The sequence below is a fragment of the Penaeus monodon genome, chromosome 24 (assembly GCF_015228065.2).
Source record: "Penaeus monodon isolate SGIC_2016 chromosome 24, NSTDA_Pmon_1, whole genome shotgun sequence".
NCBI classification, from domain to species: domain Eukaryota; kingdom Metazoa; phylum Arthropoda; class Malacostraca; order Decapoda; family Penaeidae; genus Penaeus; species Penaeus monodon.
This window is the reverse complement of record NC_051409.1, coordinates 14,289,708-14,290,789: the sequence shown is the minus strand read 5'-3', so window position 1 is coordinate 14,290,789 and position 1,082 is coordinate 14,289,708. Positions and strand designations below refer to the sequence as shown.

The 1,082-nt window shown below is 39.6% G+C and overlaps 1 protein-coding gene across 1 annotated transcript in view; it reads left to right on the top strand.

Moving 5' to 3' along the window:
- LOC119588613 (E3 ubiquitin-protein ligase listerin-like) overlaps positions 1 to 1,082 on the top strand; it is a 21,243-nt gene that overhangs the window by 7,563 nt on the left and 12,598 nt on the right. Inside the window, exons 9-10 of the mRNA XM_037937253.1 lie at positions 122 to 254; positions 345 to 1,031. Coding sequence (XP_037793181.1) covers positions 122 to 254; positions 345 to 1,031 — 820 coding nt within the window. The remainder of the gene's footprint in view (positions 1 to 121; positions 255 to 344; positions 1,032 to 1,082) is intronic.

Sequence of the window (1,082 nt, the reverse complement as noted above, 5' to 3'; positions counted from 1 at the left end):
TACATATTTACACACAACTGTGAAAGAGCACTAGCATGACCACCAAGTTGGGAGCCCGTTTTAGAGTATAGATGTCTATGTAGTAGCCATGGATCTTAATATTCAAATTTTTGTTTCCCAGGTTGAACAAGAACAGAATGACTCTCAGCAGTAGGGACATCCATGCCATACTAAAGGCACTGTTTGAATGTTTGAAATATGTCAGCATGAATAAAACCGATGCTTCACTCTGGGAAATTCTTATGAAATATCAGGTAAAAGTGATCTAACACTTTCTGGAGAAATCATGTCTTTTCATATATAGGATTTTGGAAATACTGGTGTTAACGAAATTCTTCTTTCAGATTATAGAGCCACTCAAGTCGTCCTTCAGCAACACGCCAGCTCTAAGCACCTCAAACCTTTATCGTGAAGTGTCAGAGATCTTGCGGTTTTGGACCTGGAAATCCCACACAGAAGAGGACCAGGAGGCAATAGGAAACCTTCTTGTGCTGTTTTGGAAAAACTTTATCCCAGAATGTGAAAACTGTATACAGAATGGGAATGAAGCCACTCTCTCCAAGATGAAAGACTTCTTTACCATTTTATGGGACCCTACATCCAAGGTCACCAGCAGAAGAGAAGGAGTCCGGTTTACAGATGAAAGCAAGAAAGCCAGCATAGACATGAAAGAGGAGGAAGATATTACCAACCAAAAGAAGAAAGAGCAGGTGTTCTTGGAGCATGCTGCCAAAAATATTGCTCTGCTGACTCTGACATGTCATGAGGCCTTTTTGGAAACTAAAAGTACATCAGTATACAAAATCTTTGCCATCCTCTTGTCCTCCTTCCCATCAGATAGAGTTTATACCTTGTTGTTGAATAAACAAGATGAGGAAGAGGTCAGCAAACTACAGCTGATGAAATCGATCATCCAGCCTAAATTAGAGATTCAGAATCCAGCTTTGGCAGAACACACTGTTGACATTTTCATGGGTGTATATACACTCATGTCTCCAGAGGAGCAGAAGTTGGTCCTCCTTGAAAGCAAGGTTTGTATTTACTATTGAATTTTATCCATTGAATTAGAATTAACATATTTT